The sequence below is a fragment of the Macadamia integrifolia genome, chromosome 10 (genome assembly GCF_013358625.1).
Source record: "Macadamia integrifolia cultivar HAES 741 chromosome 10, SCU_Mint_v3, whole genome shotgun sequence".
In the NCBI taxonomy this organism is placed as follows: domain Eukaryota; kingdom Viridiplantae; phylum Streptophyta; class Magnoliopsida; order Proteales; family Proteaceae; genus Macadamia; species Macadamia integrifolia.
In genome coordinates, this window is record NC_056566.1 from 17,151,993 (window position 1) to 17,174,161 (window position 22,169).

Below are 22,169 nucleotides of genomic sequence, written 5' to 3' on the forward strand. Positions count from 1 at the left end.
TTTTTGCTCTCTCTCTCTCTCTCTCTCTCTCTCTGGCACAAAAGTTTCCCTCTCTCGAACCCTCTTTTTCCTGTGTTTTTTCAGAGCTTTTTTCTTCTTGGACAGCGGTAGTGGTTGCAGCGGCAGCTTAGTTCTCCTTTTTTGTTCCTTGTTTTTGTAGGTGTGCTAGACAACGGCAGCAGCAGTGGCAATGGCAGCGATAGAGCTGTGAGGGATGAGAAATCGCCGAAGATAGTGAGGGAGAAGAAGAGTGACTGTACAACATCAGGGCTGGATAGGTTACGTAAGACAACAAGTACCCAACGGTATTAATGTAATCTATCTAATCCAACGGTCTATATTCGCTAGCACACCTAATACCATTGTGTCATGCTGGCTTGCAAGTCCTTTTCCCTAATATAATATAAGACTTATGGTCCCATACGTCTTTTGGTTCCTCTGGTTGTCTATAAACGATCTGGTGTTCGGGAGAAAAACTTGGAACCGTTGGAGGTTGTGCAAGTGGCAACCATTGCCTCGACTGAGTTCATGGCTACTTGATCTACCATGTTCACATCTCCCCCCCCCCCTCCTCGACTTCACCTCCAACCCCGAAGCTGTTGTGGAGTCCCCCTTCCCTTCCATTTGTCAAGCTCAATTTTGATGCGGCTTTGAACCCCAACTCGAAGTGTGGGGGGTCTTGGAGTTATTATTCATAACCATGCTATGGAAGGGAGTCTCCATTTTGTTTGGGGCTTCTGGAATGCATCTCAAAGGATATTCAGTTTGTCATGGCTGAAACCAATGGCAAAGAGATTTGTGAACTACCTGACCGATTAATCCAAGGCGATTCCTCTATCTATTCTAGGCCTTTTTTATTGCATTCATTTTCATTTCAAATGAGTTTATAAGTAATAAGTTTTCGTTTGTTTATAGGGAATCCAACTTTGTGGCCAACTCCTTACCCCAAAGGCCATATCTGAAGGAACTATGTAACCCTTCTTCTTCATGTTCCTCGTGTACTAATGAATATCCCTTTTTCCACCCAAAATAAATAAATAAATAAAAGGCAAAAAAGTGATACAATATTATGCTCCTAAGGTGCAACATGCACTGCTTGAGGTTCCCACTTCCCACTATAGGTGGAAGATCCTTTTTTTTTCCCTTACAAAACCTAGTGTTTTTAATATCTTCCTTCTGTTTTTACTTTGGGTGATGAGGAAGGAGGTTATGGTTGCTTCACATGTGAGAAGAAAAAAGAATGTTAATATTGAAGAAAACAAACAAAAGTTTTAGGATTTTGTTTAGTGGCTGAATAAACTCATAGTTTATGAATAGTGTATAACTCAATAAAAAAATAAGGGGAAAAGACTATCCGTTAGTGTTACATACACCCAAACACATAGGGAAGTGAAGACGGGGCATGAGTGTCTTTTCACAACTTGATTCCACTTCTCCATGTATGTAGATCAACAATATCGAATAGCTTTCGTTTGTTCTAAAAAATAAATAAAATTAATTCGGTGAGATTTATATGACGCAAGCAAAACACACACGAAAGTCAATAAAAAAAAGGTAGCCAAGTCTTAATGACTTGTGACATTTTTTTCTTTCTTTTTTTTTCTTGACTCGAATTACTTGCCCAAGTCAAAACACAATGCTTCAATGCTTCCCACGAAAATTATACGCAAATCACAACTTAAAATTGATAAACGGTCTTATACTTTCCTCAACATTAAAATGATAAAGTCTGAGTAACGACTTATCCGAATGATAAATTCCTCAATGCAATTAAATCCCTATCTCAGTGTCGAAGGGTAAGTGAACATGCTTCAATGCTTCATGAGGCAAATGTCTTAATTTCAACTCTCATCGGGGCTTTTGCACTAGTTATATGCAATAAGCATAAGAATAAATAACTAATGGGCAAGAGATCACTACCTAATCGCATGACATTTACACCATCAAGAGGGTCAATGAGAGCGCAGGTAGGGCATCAATATGGATGAAAATTTTTATTTCACGAAGGTGGGATAGTAATTTTATGCGCTCATATGTTTGAGTGCAAGGGCCACACAACCAGGAAACGCTCTTGTTCCTATAACTAAAATACATTATATTTATAAAATAATAATAATATATTATACACATCCAACGTCCTTGAAAGAAAAAAAGTGAGGGAAACAAATAGATTATAGGAGAAAATTTTTCATCACCTATTGTGCAGGGTTTAGCAACCAAACTAAGGATCCAACTTCTCTTTAATTACTGGGCCGTTCAAAGAATCATTTAACCATTGATAGAACCTCAACACGTACCTAGCACATGAGGGGCAGAACCCAGGTCCTCCCACATATATTTGGTAGATGAGGAGACAAAACACATGAATAGAGAAAAAAATATGTGAAAAATGTTTGCAGCCGCTGCATTGGTGCAATGAGTATGAGATGATTGGGATTCTCTTTGGGTGAGTGCCCAAATGCTCTCAACCATCCGATGTTCACCACATCTCACCACCCGTTGCAAAGGATTTGGAGTAAAAAAATAGCACCGATGTATTTCTCAACCAAAACATGGAAAACCCACATATTATCTTTACCCCTGCATTGGAATGGATACATAACACTGGTTCTGACCACACCCATGGGAACCTAGACCCAACCAATGAGCCGAGACCCTTGAATTAGCAACAATTCCGATGGATCCAATATTGGTATGTGGCATCCTTACTAATACTTCTAAGAATATTACAGGGTGCGCTATGGGTATTGTGACTCAAAGAAAAATTCAGCTATTCATAACTGATTATTTGTTGATAGGAAATCATATTGAAGGATGAGCTAAAGCTATTCTTATTGGAGCACAACATGCACAAAGGAGGTGATGGGTTTTAAAAGAGATTTGGACAAATTGAATCCAAAGTCTCTCCTTCAACTTGGACACTTTTTGTTGATCCATTAGTATGGCCCCACTTTTTTTGGCTGTATATAAGTCTCTACGAAATACTACTTGTAGGTATATTCCTGAATCCGATCTAGTCCTATATTATAAGTTGTATCCTTAGCTAGGGATGCTTTGGTGGCAAATAATACCACGAACCAGGTCACCCTAACTAATCATGTAAACTGTTTCTAACTTTTCTATTGCCTTTTGTTTTTCTATCCAAAAAAAAAAAAAACCAAACCATGAAATACAGCTATGGGTATAATGGTCAAAATAGTGTCGGTATCTTTGAGGGTAAAACTGTCCAATGGGTCTGATACCGTCCCCTATTTGCTCTCTATATGACTACGAACCAATTCATTCCAGAAAAAAACATGAAATAGAAGTAGCTGAACAAGAGAACGAATTGAATTGAAGGGATGGATTCATCACAAAATTCGTCTTCTGCAAGAGCAACTGGGAATGGACTCATCAAGCTAAGCAAGGAGGTAGAAGATCCGAAGCAGAATCTCAACCAAGTCATCAATTCAATACAGAAGACTCTTGGTCTTCTCCTTCAGCTCCATCTCACCGTTTCTTCTTTCAGCGTTGCTTCTCAACTCCCTCTCCTGCAACGCCTGTAAATAAACCCTTTTCAATCCTTTCTTTTGATAAACCGAAACGCCTTAATTTCTTTGTTTCTATGTATGCCTTGGGTTGTTTCCTGATTTTAGGGTGTATCTTCTACTTTTGCAGGAATGCTCTGGTTTCGGAGCTTGATAACATGCAGGGATTGGCGGAAAATTGTAACATTCAGGTTCCAATGGAGGTTGTTAAGTGAGTTTTTACTCTTAACGTTGTGTTTTATTGCAACATTCGTTTTAAATTTTTTATGTTATATTTTTTGAGTGTTTGTATGCCGATTTGTAGTAGAAAATATTTATAATTTATTGGTTTTTAGTTTAATTGACGACGGGAAGAATCCGGATGAGTTAACAAGGGATATTATCAATAGCTGCATCGCCAGAAATCAAATCACCAAAGGGAAAACTGATGCGTTCAAGGTATTGTTTCTTTCTGTTCATGTCTGGAGAACCCAGAGATGCTTTCTTTTTTCTTAGGTTAATGTCATTGGTTCATTGCTATGTATGCGTGCCTACTCTTCAAAGGAATGCACTGATTTTGAATGTTGGCAATCTTTTTAAACTCCTCACATATTGTTCACACATTATTCTAATGTATTACTTTCTTGGTATTAGTGCACTGTGAATTGATGGAGTTAGGTTTATTAGACAAAAACCAAAAATGGAGAAGAGGTTTCCTTGCGAAGTACTGTTCATTTTTAACCGAAACAAATAAGAAATTAGAAGATTCACCTCCTTTGGGTCCGAACAAACATGTCACGACTGTCCAAAGTGTTTGCATGATATCTGCAATTCCCAGTTACCTTCCTTTACTCAAAGTCTCAAACACTATGCCTATCGGAAGATTATTTCTAATGAATTACTGGTTTTTGCAGAAAGTCTCACACAGTAGCAACATAGATGGTTCAGTTGCCCTATACCACTGCAAAACAAGGACCCATTTATTCCCCTTTTAAACCACCCATTTGAGCCAACTTTCTTCCATCAAGGAAGCGGAGGCAGTTATAACTCCCACACGTCTGGTATACATGAGCCCTTAACCACAACATCTCCAAGGGAATAGGCTCTTGTGGCGATGTGGGTCACATCAACCAACATTCTTCAACTTTGCCCATATTCCTACATTGCAAAATGTGTCTTGAGTTACAAATTTGATATATGGCCATAGTGCTACATATAAACTCAATCATTATAGACTACTTTATGTTTAAAAAAAAAAAAAAAAATAACCCATTAATCATGGCGGTATATGTCCATTATATAGAACACCCCATTCCATGTATTACAATAAGCCATCCTTTTTCGAATGAACCTTTATGTGGTAAGTTTCAACTTTATAAAACAGCATGATGGTTAGTTATGGGTCTACTAACTTTATTGCCTTTTGTCCTTTTAGACATCAATCAACTCAAACTTTATGTTCACAAAATAAGAACGATTAAATTACTTAATGGAATCATCGACTGTCCATAGCAGTGCATTTAATAGAGCATCAGAGACATAATGATTTACATAGACTTATATGACCCACATGATCCAAATAGACCTTGGTTGGAAGCGCCCTTTTGTGATAGGGTCAACAATCATTACCTCAGTGGCAACATGTTCTATTGCTACTAGACGATCCCAAGCATCTTCTTTAAGAACAAAGTACTTTATTTCAATGTGCCTACACCAACTCACTGAGCATATGTTGTTAGAGAAGCGAATTGCCACAGCATTGTCATAGATGAACCATATTGGTTTCTCAATAGATAGGATAACCTTTAGATTTGCAAAAAAATTTCTTATCCATGATGCTTGAGGGACAACCTCATAGCATGCCATAACTTTTGCTTCCATGGTGGTGGATGCAATATTTGTTTGCTTTATACTCCTCCAGGATATTGTTCCTCCAACAAGCAAAAAAAATGTATCGTGAAGTGGATTTTCTTATATCTTCACATCAAGCATAGTCTGAGTCTCAGTGTCCAATCAATTCCAAGTTATCAACACACTTGTATGTGAGCATGTGTTCCTTAGTTTCCTTAGAATTTTTCTAGAACCTTCCTAATAAAGAAACGGAACATTATCACTTCTAATAATAGAATGAGAGGAGCCTAGAGAGGTAAGGATGCATACGCAAAGTATTGTGTTGAAGAACGAGAGGATGATGATGTCTCAGTGATGCTCAAATTTCAAACATCATGCATGGATTAGTGAGTAAAATGCTCGCCATGGAAGAAATTGACTCATCCACAATGACAGTAAATGAAGGATCCCCAACAATGCTTGGAATTTTGGTGGTGCGTCATTATGATTTATCAATGCTGTTTCACGGTGATGATGGTCATTCCACTTCCCCATATGAGAAATTGAGAATGATTCTGATGCAAATTTCTGAGATAAATCATGGTCACTCAAAAACTCACAATGGCTTCAGATGCTGGAATTTACTTGAATAGGAAGAGAATAAGGAGGTAACAGCAAGAATCCATGGAGGTAGATTATTTATAGAAGCAATGGGAAGAGAGGTAGGAGAGAGCTTTGGAGGGGTATCATAAAATTTTGTCACATCAGTTCATTTTCTCCAATGCAACTTTATCAAAGTACTAGTTGCATGAATTTAAGCAGTTCAAATAAAGAAACAGGATTCAAGTGACCCATTTAGTTGGGATAAGGTTTACTTGATTGAGTTTGCACAACAAGGTCCCTACAACCACTTTACGAAGAAAGTTAAGGTCTTACCATCATGGAGAAGCAATCAGGTGCCAGTTGAAAACTACTAAATTGGTCAATAAAATACTTAAAGCAACTCCAAAACTGACTCGAAGCCTCCATATGTGTTTGAACTTTGGAGTTCCTAAACCTACTAGGACTTGACATGGTGAAAGGAAATCAATTAATAATAGGACTGGACTTTGAGATTCCTTACCATCCTGAACTTGGACACATGAACATAAGCAAAATAGGAAAGAAATTAAAACAGAATTATGCTTAAATAGAACTCCATGGTAGGCTAGGAATAGGATTCACAGTGAGTCTAGGATTCCTAGAGAGTAGGAATTCTGAAATTCCTAAAGCCATAGATTCTTCTTCTTCTCTTGGCAATGTTGCTAGTGCCCAAATGCTGCGTCAGTTGAAGTATGCAAGTGGCCTTCAATGTGAATTGGATGAGTCACAACAGAAGTGCCATGGTCTTCAATGTGAATTGAATGGAGTAACAAGAAAAAGTGGAAAGAGTAAACCCTATAATCATGTGGTAGAGCAAAGGTTTTTTTTTTTTTTACATGTCATTGTTGCCCATCTTATTCTATTTGGTTTGTATTTCCGGTCATACTAACAGTCTATGACAAATCTGTCATTAAATACTTTGCTCGATGTCAATTCTCTTACTTGTTGAAGCTTCGAATCAACCTGTTCATAAATTTGACTGTCCTTGTGTTGTTCTGTATGCAGGGTCTGCGTAAGCACCTCCTGGAGGAACTTGAACAAACATTCCCTGATGAAGTGGAATCTTATAGGGAGATACGTGCAACTTCTGCTGCTGTAAGTGACATGCAGATTACATGCTTTCTGTCTTGATGCTGAGAATCTTATTATGATGGATGAAAACTACCACATTATTAACTAATAAATTTTTTCTCTTAGTTAATAATGTGGTAGTTTTCATCCATCATAATAAGATCCTCAGCTTGGAAGACAAATTGTAAAAAAAAAAACTTCCAGTTACATTTTTGTGGAGTATGCTATATTTGTTCTTTCTACAGGGTGGGTGGGAGAACATTGTGTTCCTTCCAAAAATCCTTTGAGAAAACGAAAAAAATTATTTGTATCACTCAGTAATTGGGGAAAAATGAGACAGACATATAAATAACTAACATAGTGTCGTTTCACGTGTGACTTGGGGGTATTCGTTCAACTTTTGTTCGTTAGATGGTAGATTGGGGACTGGGAAGATGTTGGAGAAAGATAAAAGAGAGGATGGAGGATTAAAGAGCTTCCAGTTTCCACCAAACGGGAAAATAAATGGAGAACTGGGACTGTTAGTACATTATGAATAAAGTAATTATTGTTTTTTAAAAAAGGCTTCTGCAATATTAGTTTAAAGATGACTTGGAACTTTTTGCAAAGTCAGGTTATTTAGAATCAAGGGGTAAATTAGCTGGAAAGAAGTGATGAAAATTTGTTGGCTCAGCTAATGTCCATCATCTTTCAATTGAGACCATCTTCATCTCGTAAGCTGTCACAGTTGGTGACTGAAGGGAACTCAGCTTCAGTGTTTGGCTGGTTATCCTCTGCTCATGGAGCACCATCAAGATATTCCACCATGTTGGACTGTAGACTGTCACTCTCATCTCTATGAAGATCATTTATATTCTTACTGAAAGGTTATGCAAAAACTGATTTTCTTTCCAAACCCTTCTTGAAGAGACGATACATAGAAAAGATTGTCCAGTTGACTTTTGATGAATACCTGATATTGGTGGATCTTGTTGAGTCTATAGCAAAAATTCCCTTCTCAGTATTTTGAGCTGAGAGTCCCAATCTCCATTAAAGCCCAGTTGCAGATTGCTCCGTAGGGCTTACTAATGCTATCCCCTCCATAGTTGTCACAGCATCTACGCGACCCAAGGAATTGGAAGGGGCCTGGATGCAAGGTGACCAAAATGCCTGGACTCCTTGACAATTATGCTCCCCTCCCTTGGTGCCCCCATCCCAAGGGCTGTCTTATGGTCTAATTAATCACAATAAAATTTTATTGACAAGAGGAAATATGAGAACAAGCAGAGGTTGCCTATCCCCAAATTGGATCAGCTCCAAAGAGAATGTAGAATGCAACAGCAAAAGTCTACTCAGGTAGTAGAGATTGTCCCACTCTGAATAATCCTTGCAATTCTGAGTATACTATCTTTTGCTTGAAACGGTCGATGAACTCAAGTCTGGTGTTAACCAGAATACCGCATCTTGGAGCTCTTAGTAATCCTTTTCAGTTGCAAGTACATTTTCTTGTGTGAAAATTGTATCAACGTAGGTTTCATGTGCTATATGTATCCATGGTTTGTAGTTTTCGAGTAGTGATTATACCCTGGCTATCCGATATTCTGATTTAATGTTAGATCTTAGATATATTTCTTAAATCAATTGACTGTATGGTATACAATGGTACTTGGCCTTTGATGCAGGAATCAAAACGGCTTGCACAATCAGGGAGTATTTTACCAAATGGAAATGTGAAGGTTAAGTCTGAGTATTAAGCGACGAAGTCTATGGGGAATCAGGTTCCTGTAGTTGCATGTGCTTTACCATGGCGTCGTGTGAGATGGATCTCAGTTTTTACTCGTTGATATGTTGATCCTCTGTCGTAGGCATTGAAAACCTAGGACTACCTTCTCATGCATTGCAACAGTAAATTTTAGGATATTGCAGAAAGACTATGGCATCAACCCGTATCTGCATTTTAAACCCCCCCCCCCCCCCCCCCAAAAAAAAAAAAAAAAAAGGCTCGTCCTGCATGGGGGTTCTTTGTACGGGTATCCATTATTGTAATATGTTGAAGAAAAGGACGAGACTAGACAGCATTGATCTTTTGCCTTGTGAGACATTTTGTATGATTTTTCTTATTTGTTTGGTTGTTACCTTTTCTTCTTTTTATCTCATTATCAATCCATGATTTTTTTTCTTTTGGAAAAAGAATGGTGACCAGAAGTGCCTTCTATGGCCTCACACGGGATAGTGAAATGATCACCCCAACCCCATCCCCATCCCCATCCCCATCCCTTGGATGTCTGTGCCTATGCTCCTTGAATTACTTGGCTCCGCCTTGAATTTTTTAATAACATCTTTGCAGGCAGTCCAGACATTGACGTCTGTGACACCTAATTCTTGTGTCTCCAACACATTTTTGAGGATTCTTCAAACTTTCGATTCTTATGCACTCCTTGCAAAACCAGAGTTAAGGGAGGCATACTAAAAATCACCATTAATATAAATCATTGAAGCTCACCTGGCCTTAAAGGAGGCCCCGCAAGAAATTGCCATTAGTAACAACAATGCGTGGTGTGGTTGATTCTAAACCTTGAATACCGGGACTAAGGGATATGGAAATCAAATCATTTGCAGGTTTTGAAGGTATTGGGATTCTAAAGGGACAATTCAAGGACATGTAGAGGAAGATGATGCATTATTTTTCACAATTACTAGTGTAGCAACATTACTTCGAATGAAACATTTCATAGAGGATTGAGGTATTCCACTAAAGGTTAGAGGTAAGGTGGGAGACCATTGAAATGGATTGGTGGGACCATGGTTTTAGGTATTGTTATTGGATCGACTGTGTTGATTGTATCATGTTAGTATCGATTGATACCAATCTCGATACCTGGCTGATCTAGGATCAGGTATTGTATTGATATCAGAGGTAAAATCGTCAGAAAAAAAGGCTAATTTTATGAAAATAGAGGTAATATTGATCGAATCAAATCAATGCAATCGATCCCAAATTAGTATTGTATCAGTATCGGTCGAGACCAATACGGATAACAAGAGCTAAATCCTTAGGTGGGACTCAATAACTGAGATCAAGAAAGATTCCTGCAACAAAGGAAGCGAGGAAAGAATGACTGATTGAGTCCTAATATTAATTGAAGAACCATTGCCAACTTTCCATCTAAAACAACTCTTAAGATAAAGGAATAATAGAGACAATGTTGTTCCAAGTTTAAGATCCTGTTTTTACGGGTCAATTTAGCATCGATCAAATTGGTATGGGGATAATACTTCGATTTCATCACCCTACTCTAAAGGGAAGATAGGTTTGTTAGAATGCGCCAACCTAGGTGGGTGAGTAATGCTTGATTATGAATTAGGTTGCATCTAATACCCAAGCCTCTTGACAATCCTTACAATCCTTACAATCTGGATATTAAGTCTAAGATTATTACACAATTATAACAACAACAATAACAATAACTCAGTCTTTTCTCAACTGAATGGAGTCAACTATATAGATATGAAAAAAATAAAAATAAAAATAAAAAATGTAACACCTCGAGGCCATCCCATTTAAATGCAATTAGCAACATGGATCTTTGCCCGACATATAGCTCTGTTTGATGTTATATTGTTGTCAAGACTTAGCTTCTGCATGTCTTTTCCTACCAACACATCAATTGTCATTTTAGGTCCGTCCCTAGCTCTTCTATTTTCTTTCCATTGGATCTGATCCCTCGTCCATACTAGAGCATCCCAAGGTCTCTTTTGAAAATGGTCATACCACCTTAAGCGACATTCTCGAAGCTTGTCCTAAATAGAAGCCACTCTAACTCAGCTCTTTCCTTGTCATTCTTCAATATATTAATTTCTTTGATAAAAAAATCATGTTACACAATTCTAAGACTTTTTATATTAATTGTGTTGTCTTTACCTATGAAATTTAGAAATTTTGTTCAATATCTTCTATTTCCGCTTCTACCGCTTTTGACAGGGTTTGTATAGAATTTGGTGTACGTGTAGCAGGTGAGTATATACTTTGGTGAACAAAAACCTTTAATTTTTTAGTAATCTCTTTGATAAAATTATCATGTTTTGGAATTTCTATGACCATTCCTCGTTCAAAAGGTTTGAATAGAAAGTGTTATTCTTTGTTTTTTCATTATTCGAATTATTTGTTCATTAACCATGTGACTTACTCTACAATCTAAGATCCTTTCCGGTCAGGGGTTGCTAGAGTGGGACCAATGAAGAAAAAGACAAAATAGGAGTGAGAAAGAAAAAACGTGAGAGAAGAAATGGAAATAAAAATCAAGAGAGAGACACAAAATCCTCATTGGAGTTGCTGGAGAGGATCTAAATCTACAATCTAATTACCTAATTGGTAATCTATCATGAGGATGAACTTCTAACTCATTGGAATACAACAAGGAAAAGGAATAGTTCGATCCTTCTCTCCCCCACTTTCTTAAAATATAGTATTAGTAGGTTAGTAATAGATAATAAGTGTGGCTCAGTGACCGCTTTATTAGCTCATCGTGGGTTACTTATGTCCTCTTAAAGGCCCGTTTGATAACGTTTCAAGAAACGCGTTTTTATCGTTTCTGTACGAAACAAAAAACGTTTGATAAAACTGTTTCGTTTCACTTGTTTTCAGAAATAGAAATAGAAATTTCTACCTATTTATGGTTCAAGAAATGATCCAGGCGAAACAATTAGAACTTGTTTCGTCGTTTCTAGAAACGACTTGTGGTCATTCTTTCGTTGGTTATTATCGACTTCTAGAAACATGACTTATCAAATACCTTCAATTTTATTTTTGTTTTTAAAAATGATAATTTATGTTTCTGCTTTTTCTTGAAACAAAAACGATAGAAACGTTATCAAATTGACCTTTAGGTCCCAATCTCTCCCAACACAAAGAAAAAAATATTTAATGGTCATCTATTATCTGTAAATTCTCCTGAGAGTTTTTTCTTGAGCATCATGTCCCGAGTCTTGAGTCTTAAAAAAACAAAGCCTTGTCTCTGACCATGCGAATTTCTGGGAACTACGACCAAACTCAACCTTCGGCTCACCATGTTCTCGCGCAATCTTCTTCTCTATAGAGCCCTCACCATGTTCTAGCGCCACGCGTATCTTGGGTTTCCCATAATCGTCATACACGTTAACGTCATCAAACATGGAAGAAGGCCAATTCAAAGTTTCAGGAAAAGATTAAAGAAAGAAACCAGAATAAAAGGGAAAAAGACCAAACAGAACCACACCAATTCGTCTTCAACCAAGAAAGATTATCAAGAATTGTCTTTGGGTTTTTGAGGAACTAGAATTTCCGTTCAGATATTACTGGAATCTCTCAAGATTATCAAGAATTGGCTTCTTTGATAGGTTTCGAAACTGGGTTTCTTTGATAGTTGCTGCTGTGTTATTCGTTCCCCAAGAATTGGAGGATGGATAAGTTGAATCTAGCTTCACTGGGTGAGCGATTAAAGACCGGTGGAGCTCAAATGGGTAGGATGGTTAGTGGGAAAATGAAGGAAATCTTACAAACCCAGACACCTGAATCGAAGATGGTAGATGAAGCGACATCTGAAAGCTTAGAATGTCCGCAATGGGGTTTGAATTTACGGATATGTGCTTTGCTCAATAGCGAAGAGTTTAGCGGTCAAGAAGTTGTGAGAACTATTAAAAGCAAGATTGCGAGCAAGAACATGGTAAGCCAAAGGTTGAGTCTTGATCTGTTAGAGGCTTGTGCCATGAATTGTGAGAAGGTTTTCTCAGAGGTAGCATCGGAGAAAGTATTGGATGAGATGGTTAGGATGATCGATGATCCTCAGACCCATCCCAGTGATAGACAACGAGCATTGGACCTGATCCAGGCTTGGGGAGAATCCGAAGACCTTGCTTATCTGCCTGTGTTTCGCCAGGCTCATATGGTAAGCTCCAATTGGTTTCTGCTCACTCATTTAAAATTGTTTGACTATTCTTTATGGGTTACATTGCTATCTTTTGTATTACCATTTTCTCTCGTCCCCCTCTCACATTCAATCTTCTAAGGTTAGGATTCTTCTACATAAGCAACACTGTTATTGTTATTGGTGGAGCCTGATCTCAGCTTAATCCAAGAAGTATTATTGATTCTCCCCTGAAGAGTGGGCCGGGGGTTTTGGGGCAGGGAAATTATTGCGAGTCATTTATACTAGAGTTATTTTGTACTTTCGGGGATTAGGGTTTCTCGATATTGTAATGCATCAAAACTTTCTATGTAGGTGTTATCTTGTAAAGAGGTGAGTGTTAGGGTTTTGTAATTTCTTCATCAGAATAGTAAAAACTTTGATTTTCGCTCCACTGTGGACATAGCATATCTTGGGTGAACAAAGTAAATCTTTTGGGTTTTGTGTTTGTGTGTGATCTCTTTTTCATTTTTCTTTTGCCAACTGTTATTTTGCTGGGTCATTATTTCCTAACAGTTATTATTAAGATACCCCTTTTTGATGGAACTGTCATTTGCAGAACTTGAAGAACAGAGACATCCTAGGATCAATGCAAGATGAAGAGAATTCGATGCCCATCTATGATTCTTTGTCCCCAGATGTTCATGAACAACCATTATCTCCTCCTGAAAGATATCCCATACCTGACTTGGAACCGCGCAATATAGATCATACTGATATTGCCTATCATGTTGGAAGATTTTCGGCGGAAGAAAAGAAAGAATTTATTCTTATCACTCGAAATAGCATTGATATTTTGTCTAGCATTTTGAACTCTCAGGAAGACCAGAAGTCCCTTGAGGTAAATTATACTATTTTTTGTTCTCTTTCTAGATAATGTCCCTCCCACCATTTGAAATTCACGCTTGTCTCAGGAGCTACTGCGTGTTGTTTTGTTCCCACATCAGATGTGAGTAGCTAAATTTGAAGACTTAAAAGGACTTGGGCACCCTCTCCTTACTGGCTAGTTTTAAAGATGAGTTCTACCCAAGTCTCTCAACACCCCGCTCCCTGAAAATTTTATTGATGCTTTTCCCATTTGGTTTCATTTGAAATTTTAACTTAGATCAGGAGTATTTGACACAGAAATTTTTGTAATCTGAGATGCTAAAATGGGGACTATTGAGTTACTTCTGTGGATAACTTTATTCAATCCACCTGGGGTTTACAGCCAATGTATAGTTGCTTTCTCCAATTCATTTTCAGCATTGTCAGTTCTGTTCCATCTAAGCTCTAAGGTTATTGCCTAAAAATGTCTTGCCATCATCTTTGCCTCTTTTGAGATATTTGGCATCACTTTTGTGCCCTTAGTGTTTCTCTAATTGAGAGTGCTTGGTTTAATAGAACCCTCTGTAGAACTCATGGAACTGTTAAGTGTGCATACTAATGGCTGCATTAGAAATTCATCAAATGTGTTACTGTTATTTTGTCTAGTGTATCTCATAAAATTCAATCTTAACAGTCTCCAAAGGCAAAAGACTGAAAAAGAAACAAAGAAGAAGAGAAGATTAGATATCATAACCATGAAGAAGAAATTTTTAACATTTATTGCAGGATGATCTCACTGTAAGCATGGTAGAAAAGTGTGAGGAGTCACGACCCATCTTACAGAGGATCATAGAAAGCACTCGCGACGATGATGGAATGCTCTTTGAATCTCTAAATCTTCATGATGAGCTCCAACAGGTTATTTCCAAGTACAAGGAGATGACAGTGACACCAGCAATGGAAGGGCCAGAATCCAGAAGTCCTGGCACAACCAACATTGGTTCAGCCAATCTGGATGAAATTGTAAACAGTGCAGGAAAGCCACAACCCCTAAAAGATCAAGAGAGCAGTGAAAGCAGTAGTGAGAGGAAACTTTCTCCTGAAGGAAAATCTGCACTAGAGTGAGTTGAGGGGAAGCCAACATTTTGTTGTTTTTGTCTGTCTGGGAGGAAGGGTTGGTGATAATTTCTGTTGAATATGTGGTTAGACCATCCATTGATCTACATATGTTCTTTTTCTCTTGTATTTTCAACTACTAATCCATTTAATGATTTTTATAGCTTTCAGCATTTCAAGTGTTCTTTAAGCTTTATATTTTCCGCTGGGTTTACTCTGTTCTGGCTGGAACTTAAGATGTGCGCAGGTGACCACAGGCCATACGTGCCATGCCTGTTATCAAAATTTGAGGCTTTAAACCCCATCCAATCTACACATGGCATATATAAGTGGTATACAGGAATGCTTAACTAAGTTGGCCATCCAAAAAATCATTACTCAAGCTGAATATATATTGGGTTAGGTTTCTCTCCACATACACATCTACATAAATTATGTGGATGGCAACCAATTTTCTGCCATGCGGCAGTTCAGTTGTGGCTGAAATTTTGTGGATAGGTACATCCCAAGATTCCTTATTCACATGTGAAGTTCCGGCAAAAAGAGTTAAGCCATGTGGCAATAAGTATTGAAAAATTAAGGACTACCAAGTACAAACCGTCAAAATAGGCTTAATCACCCTTCCATGTGGAACAATTAGGTGTGCCAGCCCACCTATTTTCATAGCCATTACCTATTGAGAGAAATTTTTGCATATAGATTTTCTTGTATATCGAAGAAAAACAGAGAACTGATAGAATGCGTGGAAATTAGTACGAAGTCAAACAAAGTCAATATCAATCCAAGCCAATATTCCAGATAAGTGGCGATTGATCAACCTTTGGTTTATTATGGCCTCCATGGAATACCCCTTGATTTACATAAACTTCTCACATATTGAGGCCCCATACATTTCATATAACTTGCCCAAGAATAACTGAAATTATCCAATCTATTGCAAAATAAATGGGCATTTCATGTAGAACTGAGTTTTCAAAACAGGCAAGGTGTGGTAACCAAAATCTTCCATGGGAGAAAAGGTCAAACTGAATCAGGTGCAAATTATACCATAATAACTCAAAAGATTGCTGGATCTTTGTATCTATTGAATATGTTCTCAATCTCCATCATGACTTCAGGTGGAAAAGGACGTTCTGTTGTTACAAATGCATCGATGTCTTCCTTTAGTTGGTCAAGTGAAGTTGCACCAATGATTGAGCTAGTCACAAATGAACGATCCCGAGTGAATCCAAGGGCGAGCTGAACAGGTGTTAGGGCATGTTTCTTTGCCAATTCAATGTAAAATTTTGTTGCTTCCTAAACTCAGAAAGAGAAACTGTTAGCATAAGCTGTCCCTGCTTAGGAGTTTTCTGAAAATCATACCTATAAGGCTATAACAGTTTCAAGTGCAGCCTACTCACAGTTAAAAAGAAGCAAAAACTGCTAAAACAATTTCTGTTTTTAGTAGCAAAATAGAAATGAATATTAAAAATGAACTTGTTATATTTTGTGAGGAATGGACTACTGCAGTTACATATATTTGATTCTGAAGGGAAAATATTTAGAAAAAAAAAAAGAAGGAAAGTTTCTCCAGGTCCACCTTGTTTGATCTGGGTGGAAGGGTGATATTGCAATTCCAACCATTGGATATTTGGGGAAGGATTGAAATGGCCCATATTGAATTTCAGATTCAAAATCAATCATATACCCTTCCATATATTGGCATATCCTCCTATGCATGTCCATGCACCCTCTATGTAGTCTTAATTTCTTTTTTTAATGCTTTACTTTTCCACTTAGCAAACTTCAAGTAGGTTGAAACTTGACATGTCAATAGGGGGCCTTGGGGTATACCTGTCCATAAAATTTGGGCCCAATTTGAGCCGCTATGTGACATGTATCTGGGAAACTGGAAAACCCTTTCTAAGTGGTCCACCAAGAAAACCCCTTCCTCCAAGAAATGAACATGCTGACATGAATATAGAGTAATAACAATGGTCACCAACTCCACAGCAAAATCACACAATAAGTCAACCACCTCCCTGATGGTGCAAAATCCTAAAGTTATAAGTCAGACCAACTTGAGGATTTAAATCCTTTTAATTTGGAGCTAGACCTTGGACAGAAAGAAGGGGCAAGGTTTAACAATCAGAAAGACCAATGCAGTTTGACAAAGTCACCAGGGCATGCCAATGCTGTTGGCATTGAATATGATGTCTCATGGGTCTATTACTTGTGCCTCCAAAATGTAAAGTGGCACATAATTAAATGACAAGAGTTAAAAGACTTCTTCACTTCTTCCTCTGTCACAGCCAATTAGCTATCTTGATATATGCTTAATGCTAGTGATTTTTGTTCTATTCATGTGTGTCTGCCACAAAGTCATGGCATTTTGTGTCCATTTAAGTTTAGCTTTGAAACTGCCTGTAGCACTCAAATTTCTAGCACTGAAGGCAGATCCAAGTCAGCAGAAAAGATACCTTGGAGATGGATTTATTATATCTCTCCATGTATCCAGGGAAGAGGTTCAGCCTTCCTTTCTTTGCAGCTTCAGAATTAATATCAAAATATTTTCCACTCAGAGCTCCACCGCCCAAAGGAGAATAAGCAAGTAAGCCAATGTTGCAATTGTTCGGGTGGCATACTTCAACCAAATCAACTGCAAAGACTCAATTGAATGCAAGTTAGCAATTCATTGAAGCTGCTAAAATATCAACAAATGAATTTAGCAACAGTTGAAACTTGAGGACGAAAAACTACATTTTGTTTCAAAACAGATATGAAAGCCTGCTTTTGGAGGTTCATTAGTTTTGGATTGCTTGTAAAACAACAAGAGCGCTCTTCTTCCTCAAAATAGCCATGAAATACCCTTTTAAACACATCAGAAGAAGAACTAAAAGGGGGATAAGGTAACTGCTAGCAGTATCCAAGACTTCTGATACAGTACCTCTTGGTTGATGTTGGAAACTAGACATTCCACAGAATGCATTATTTGATGAGAAAAATTACTACTTTATCAAATGGAGGTCACTAGCTTGAAAAAAAAACAGAGGAACTAGTTCTAAGGCCTTTGAGATTGATGAAGTACTCCTTGGAGAATGGAATTCGTTGATTAGCGAAGAAGGTTCAGGGATGAACCAAACTGATGGAAGGAGAGAAATCTATAAGAAATATGGATTTCTATTAGGTATTTAACTCTTTTACCATATAGCAAGCATAATTGTCAAGGGGACTAGGCAACCAAGGTGACGGAGGGGGCCTGCACATCTAGGGGGACACCAAGAAGATGCCTAGGCAACCCAAGGCGTTGTCCAGCAAGGGGACTAGGCACCACCTTGACAACTATGATGGTAAGGGAAATTTTGGTACACTTTTTCTATATGAGTTGACTCTTGAAGCATTGATGGGATCCTCAACTCTGTGTAATAACTGTAGTTTACTTAAAAGAGTTTACTTACCTTCAAATCCACATCTAACAAGCAGGCTATAGCTGTTTTGGATGCTGACAATCTTTGGTAGTCCTTCATCTTGTGCAGCATGAACAAACTCCATCACACCATAAGAAGTTTCATTAGAAACACCAATGTATCTTACCTGAAACCATTCATTGTTATTAGAGGACTTGTTTTTACCTTTTTTTGGTGAGAGGAGAAGAGGAAATTCATTAAAAAGAGAAGGAAACAATTAACAAAAAATATAACATGAAAAGAAAAAAGCGACAAAAAGGCTTAGTTGCCATATAGAAACTTGCCAAAGACTGTTGAAGGCATATTAAAAGTTAAATGAAGGGCCAACAAAATAGAAGGTCAAAGACTTGAGACACTTTCACTAGAAGTGACAACAACACTCCATTGATCAAAGAATGAAAGGCAGGACAGGGTTTTGAAAGTTATTTATTTATTTTTTCTTCCAGGTATGCAATTCATTCCGGCTTCTATGTAATCTGGAAATGTGCACGTGCATGAGTGCACATACACAGTATCTAATTTCAGATTACATTCTTTTCAAATTTAAAACTTCTGGAATGTTTGAGTTCTTGCCTTTTCTCTGTGTAGCGTTACTGTTTGACACCAAGAAATATAGGTCTCATTTACATAAAAGTTTTTAAATTTTTTTTTCTTGACCACAATTCTAATCCTTCTTCATAGGTGCAAATGTTCATATTTCTTCAGAAGGTTAGCACATTGAACAGCAATGAAAAGGTCGACCCAACGAATTAAGTTCCCAATTAATGTTACCTTCCCTTCTTTAATGAGTTCCTGAAATGCCCGGAGCTGCTCCACAAATGGAACACTTGGCCTCCACTTTGAAGCATCATATGTAAACTCACCAAATAATGCTACATAGCGGTCCGGCCTGCAACCATATACAAAGTTTCAGGCATACAGAAGCAGAATGTTTCCTGTATCAGTGTCAAAATTCAACAAAAATTCCAAAATATTATGGTGATTTCTCACATGACTTTCCCAGCTCAAGAATATGCTTAGTGTCTCAAAAAGAGACTTTGCGATTATAATGCAAAAGTTGCAGGACTCAATCAACTTTAGGAAAGTTATGAACTAAAACTAAACCAAACAGAGATTTCCAATAAAATCTGCATGATAATGCTAATTAAGCAAGTTCTTTTAAGTTATGTTTTTCTCATGATTTTAAAAGTTGACATAGTTGAAAAATAAGATAATTTCTCAAGATTAGGATCCTGGTTATTAGTAAAAAGCAACACAAAATAAAAAAGAATCTTTGAAATTCTTGTGTTCCACCTCAATGAAGAGCTAAGCAATATAGACATCTTTTTAGAATAATAATTACAAGGAACAAAACACGAAAAATAAAGAATCTGACAGGCTGAGGATAATAAATTTTGAAGAAAGACATAGATATATGAGATGCATTATGAGAACGAGAATGGAAAAGGAAAAAGGCAGTTTTAACTCATTCTTTCCAAAGATCCTTTTCTTGTTTGCTTTTTTCTTTCTTCATTTTAAAAGACAAGGATCTTTGAAATGAAAGGAACTTGGAATCATTCTAGATTGATTTAAGCAATTTCCAAGAAAAGATGTTCCAAGACAAGCAAGTATAAATCCTTAGACAAACTGTCTGCCGTCATTTCCATTAAAAAGGAAAATTATAATTATAATTTTCATTGGTTATTTCAGCCAATTTTCCTGAAAATCTTTGTGGGGCTCAGTGATAAGTCCCATCCAGACCAATAGATAAAACACTATTCCTACACGGCTCAAGATATTCTAGAATACACAAATCATCTATGCTTTAAAATGAACAAGTGCTCAATGGTGGGCCAGTATAAAATAATAGATATCATGTGATTTAAGCAAACAACAGTGAAAAGGACCGCCTCTCTAACAGAGTAATATGGATTAGTATTTTAAAATTGGTTCTCAGGGTATTAATGTAGAAACTGAACACTGACCAATGAATTTGCAATAAATCAATGTAGTCAGTGTTGAGGCGCTGAAGGCTTTTCTCTACACTTTCCTTAATGTTAGCAGCATCAACCCGTAAAACACTTGCATTGTCACGTAAATAACTTGATCGCTCTGAATAACCAGAAACTTTTGTAGCCAATATTACCTAATCATGAAGTCACAGAACCCAATACTAGTCAGTAATTTTAGTACAGTTAGAAAGCTTTTTGATATCTTCAGATTTCATTCTTCCCTCTTCTTTTTTTTTGTCAGTACAGCATTGAAGAATTGTCAACAACATATGAGACGAATATGCTCCAGGACACCTCCAATATCTCCTTGAAGATAGAAAATATCATAATGTAATATAAAATAAGGTTCAGAGATTTAGGATTTTATCCTATGTCAAATCTGAGGTTAAAAGGAAAAGTGGTGTAACCACTAAGCAGCCTATTATCTTGCCAATAAAGTTTAGGATTTGTTCTCAGAAAAGTAACCCTTTCAATCTCTTTAGCTTTTAAGTATATAAGAGAGAAATTTGGGACCTTAATCGCAAAATGCTCTGAAAAATGATAACAGGAAAGAAAATGCAACAAAATAGAAAGTTATTTACTCTGTCTGCTGTACCTTGTCACGAGGACGAGACTTCAACCAATTACCAATATAAATATCTGTCCTTCCTTGCGTCTCCTTGCTCATTGGGATTGGATACTGTCAGATGAAATGTGGAAAAGGTCATGAAAAGCATCGCTAAAATTTATCAGAAATAAAAGAGAGGTTGCATTATGATTTAGAAATTAATAATCTCAAGCAATCCTCACAAAGACTAAGGAAGTCCACGGGAATGGCCATGAAATGTTTCAAATTTCGATAGCTCATACAAGTGAACAGTAAGTATAAATATGATGAGCTTGTGGGATAATCACTAGACTAGATAAATAACTAAATTAACTAATGCTCCCTTCAAGATCAGAACTCTTCTTGTAGCACGCCTCTGCCCAGGTTCACTCATTTATCAGCCCACTCGGAAGAAGAGTCACCCAGCTTGGAACCTCAAACCTTAAGCAAAGGGTCTTATTCGATACATAGGGCACTGGCAAAGTCAGAGTAAGCAGACTTTCTTGACTCTTTCAATAAAGAACTGATAAATTTCCAAAGCCTTCACATCTATGGCACATGCTGAAATAGCAAAAGGATAGGGGGAGGTACTGGAGGACAGCTACAGAGCTAAATAAGATCGCATTGCTATCTACTTCTTCAAAAGCTTCTCCCTCGTGGCATGCTTTGTCCCTTTCTGGATTGGTGATATGAGCAGGAAACAACATTCCATCATTTAATTGGTATGACTCCTACCAACACTTATGTGGCCAATTCAGCATGGTATACACTTCACAGCCCAGTTAAATTTTAACATACTAAGAAATCTGGCATTATTCTAACCTAGTTTAGGGACTGGGTTTTTCATTAAGCCCAGCTCACTTTTACCTGAACAAGTTAAATTAATTTTTAAGTAAAAATTTGTCAAAATTCAGAGTAAACTGAAATGGACCATGAAGACCAAAATAATCAAACATTTTAAGTGACTCATTTCACTGAATGGAATGATTGGTTTTCATAAATTAGGAGAAACATGTAAGCTGTTTGGACCAAACTGAAATAAATTTTACAACTAAGATCCAAACTATGATTTGCAAAGTGCAAAGAACATTAACAGAATGACAGTATTGGCTCTTGCATTTATCCCTTCTCTGTTAGCATCAAGAAATTCTGATTTGTTTGTATCTTTAAACTTCTGAGATATTCTGAAGTTCAACAAAAGAATGCCTTCCACATTATATATATATATAATATTTATTTATTTATTTTTTTTT

General features: G+C 37.2%; 3 protein-coding genes across 5 annotated transcripts in view; 2 read left to right on the forward strand and 1 right to left on the reverse strand.

The window, feature by feature from the left end:
- The first annotated feature begins 3,266 nt into the window (after positions 1-3,266).
- Positions 3,267-9,148, forward strand: LOC122090946 (mediator of RNA polymerase II transcription subunit 10b-like). Its single transcript, XM_042660723.1, has 5 exons — positions 3,267-3,541; positions 3,658-3,738; positions 3,863-3,965; positions 6,984-7,073; positions 8,711-9,148. Exons 1-5 carry the CDS (start codon positions 3,342-3,344, stop codon positions 8,780-8,782), a joined length of 546 nt encoding a protein of 181 aa, XP_042516657.1. The 5' UTR covers positions 3,267-3,341; the 3' UTR covers positions 8,783-9,148.
- Positions 9,149-12,001: 2,853 nt separating this feature from the next.
- Positions 12,002-15,066, forward strand: LOC122091474 (TOM1-like protein 2). The gene is made up of 3 exons (XM_042661447.1): positions 12,002-12,952; positions 13,530-13,811; positions 14,564-15,066. Exons 1-3 carry the CDS (start codon positions 12,467-12,469, stop codon positions 14,900-14,902), a joined length of 1,107 nt encoding a protein of 368 aa, XP_042517381.1. The 5' UTR covers positions 12,002-12,466; the 3' UTR covers positions 14,903-15,066.
- LOC122091473 (protein tas) overlaps positions 14,626-22,169 on the reverse strand; it is a 15,743-nt gene continuing 8,199 nt past the window's right edge. For 2 of the 3 annotated variants that reach the window (XM_042661444.1, XM_042661446.1), the window contains exons 3-8: positions 20,926-21,009; positions 20,304-20,464; positions 19,111-19,228; positions 18,331-18,466; positions 17,353-17,531; positions 15,625-16,189 (exon numbers count right to left, since the gene is read on the reverse strand). In XM_042661444.1, the coding sequence (XP_042517378.1) occupies positions 15,950-16,189; positions 17,353-17,531; positions 18,331-18,466; positions 19,111-19,228; positions 20,304-20,464; positions 20,926-21,009 (918 nt within the window). In that variant the 3' untranslated portion in view covers positions 15,625-15,949. Of the gene's footprint in view, positions 14,760-15,624; positions 16,190-17,352; positions 17,532-18,330; positions 18,467-19,110; positions 19,229-20,303; positions 20,465-20,925; positions 21,010-22,169 lie in introns of those variants that run through there. The other variant, XM_042661445.1, reaches the window with a different exon arrangement.